This window comes from Monosiga brevicollis, genomic scaffold, assembly GCF_000002865.3.
Source record: "Monosiga brevicollis MX1 MONBRscaffold_64 genomic scaffold, whole genome shotgun sequence".
In the NCBI taxonomy this organism is placed as follows: Eukaryota; class Choanoflagellata; order Craspedida; family Salpingoecidae; genus Monosiga; species Monosiga brevicollis.
The window spans coordinates 6,538-8,877 of record NW_001865097.1 but is presented as its reverse complement, the minus strand read 5'-3'; the positions used below and the strand labels follow the sequence as shown (position 1 = coordinate 8,877).

At 51.9% G+C, this 2,340-nt stretch overlaps 1 protein-coding gene across 1 annotated transcript in view; it reads right to left on the bottom strand.

Moving 5' to 3' along the window:
* The window catches only part of MONBRDRAFT_39379 (uncharacterized protein), a gene marked incomplete at its 3' end in the record, with an annotated part of 11,092 nt that extends 9,587 nt beyond the window's left edge, over positions 1-1,505 (bottom strand). Inside the window, exons 1-3 of the mRNA XM_001750993.1 lie at positions 1,373-1,505; positions 1,061-1,282; positions 1-61 (exon numbers count right to left, since the gene is read on the bottom strand). Coding sequence (XP_001751045.1) covers positions 1-61; positions 1,061-1,083 — 84 coding nt within the window. The 5' untranslated portion in view covers positions 1,084-1,282; positions 1,373-1,505. The remainder of the gene's footprint in view (positions 62-1,060; positions 1,283-1,372) is intronic.
* Between the last annotated feature and the right edge of the window lie 835 nt (positions 1,506-2,340).

The window sequence follows — 2,340 nt, the reverse complement described above, 5'->3', positions numbered from 1 at the left end:
CTGCAACAGCATCTCCACCACCTTGACACAACCCCTATGGCAGGCCATGTGCAGTGGTGTATCGCCACCCTGTGGGATGATGCATCCGCATGACGAACAGGTACAGCATCATCATCATCATCATCATCATGTGGTCCATGTCACCATCAGTGGGGAGGGTGGGGGGAAGAGGGAGGTACTGTACTGACGTTGGTCTTAGCTTTAGCATCAACACCGTGCTGCAACAGCATCTCCACCACCTTGACATAACCGTGATAGCAGGCCATGTGCAGTGGTGTATCGCCACCCTGTGGGATGATGCATCCGCATGACGAACAGGTACAGCATCATCATCATCATCATCATGTGGTCCATGTCACCATCATAGGGGGAGGGGGGAGGAGGGAAGAACTGTACTGACGTTGGTCTTGGCTTCAGCATCAGCACCGTGCTGCAACAGCATCTCCACCACCTTGACAAGACCCTTATGGCAGGCCGTGTGCAGTGCTGTAGAGCCACCCTGTGGGATGATGCATCAGCATGACGTACAGGTACAGCATCATCATCATCATTATCATGTGGTACAGGTCACCATCAGGGAGGGGTAAAGGGGGGAAGAGGGAAGAACTGTACTGACCTTGTTCTTGGCTTCAGTATCAGCACCGTGCTGCAACAGCATCTCCACCACCTTGTCATGATCCCTATGGCAGGCCGTGTGCAGTGGTGTACCGCCCCACTGTGGGATGATGCATCCGCATGACGAACAGGTACAGCATCAGCCTCATCATCATCATCATCATGTGGTCCAGGTGCACCATCATAGGGGGGGTAAAGGGGGGGAAGAGGGAGGTACTGTACTGACCGTGTCCTTGGCTTTAGTATCAACACCGTACTGCAACAGCATCTCCACCACCTTGTCATGACCCTTAAGGCAGGCATTGTGCAGTGGTGTACGGCCATACTGTGGGATGATGCAAACATGCAGTATATGTCTCATGTTACACCATAACGTCACCCCATTTGGTGACATATTCAAAGTGTAACAAATATCACACAACATCATATCAAACTGCATACGTACCTTATCTTTGTATTGGGCAGCATCTCGAATGCGTTGTTGGTCCCAACTGGTCACCAGCTGCAGCGCCTCTTGTGGATCTGATGAATCACACGCACTGTACAACTGCTCTCCATCATCACTCATAATAACGGTATCTCTCTCATCCGCTTCAAACCGCTTTGCTTGCTTCTCTACCCACCACCAATTTCATGAGCCCCCTCCAAGTACAACTCGTCTGACAACCTAGAATTCGACAGGCGCGCGCCGTTTCCAAAACGGCAGCCGATCAGCGGGCACTTTGCTCTTCTCTATCTGTTGAAGCAAACGACTCACCTTTGGCCAATTATCTTCGTTAACAGTTGCTAGGACCGGCGTACTTGGTTGCCCAGCGCACGCTGACGACCTGCGAGGCGAGATCTGTGGCCTCAAAAAATGGCAGCGGTTTCAACCAAAACGTTCTGGCGTCGCCGCAAGGCCCCGACCAGGAAAGTCCCGTACCAAGCACAAACGATCAGTCACCACGCACACACAAAGCAAGACACCTCAAGCAGCCCGCCGATGCCGATACCGATACCGAGACCGCTGCCAAAAAAGAAGGAGAAAAGAAGCAAAGGGCAAAGAGGGAACAAGAAAAATGCCAACACACACACACAGACACACACACGTTTACTCTTATTCTTCTTTTTTAATTCTTTACTTTTCGAGAAAAGTTAAATTCCAAAGCGCCCGTTAAGCTTGTTCGTATGGCGATTTCTTTGCGAGAGCATTGTCTCAAAGGCTCGCTGTGATGTGGGTCACAATCAGCTCATTGCCGTCAATATCACAAGACCTTACGCGACCACACCTTTCTGCAAAGCGAAGCCGACCGGAAAAAAAAAAAACACAACCCGCCTATTTTTTTCGCGGCGACCCGCAGCTCGGCACGCAGCGATCAAGCCCCGAGTTTCTCTGCCACAGGGGAAGCTGGAAAAAAAGGGGGTGTGGACATCCAGCTGCTCATCCAGGAGCCAGCTTTGTGTGTTTTTGATATGGGACTGGCAGCCCTTGCCTATCAGACCCCGAAGCACCGAGAGATACTCCTGATAAATTCGATCACAAGCGCACAACGCTTCCCAAACAAACGCACAAAGAGAAAACAAAAACCACGCTAGACGGTTGTATCTCGCTCCAGCATGGGACCGAGATTGTACGCCAAGCCGCCCGTGGCGCCGGCTTGCTGAAGGCGAGCTATGAGTTGGTCGAGTCTGGCGCAGGGCGCGACTAGAGTGTCGTTGACGAACCAGCCTTGATCGACCGGGCTC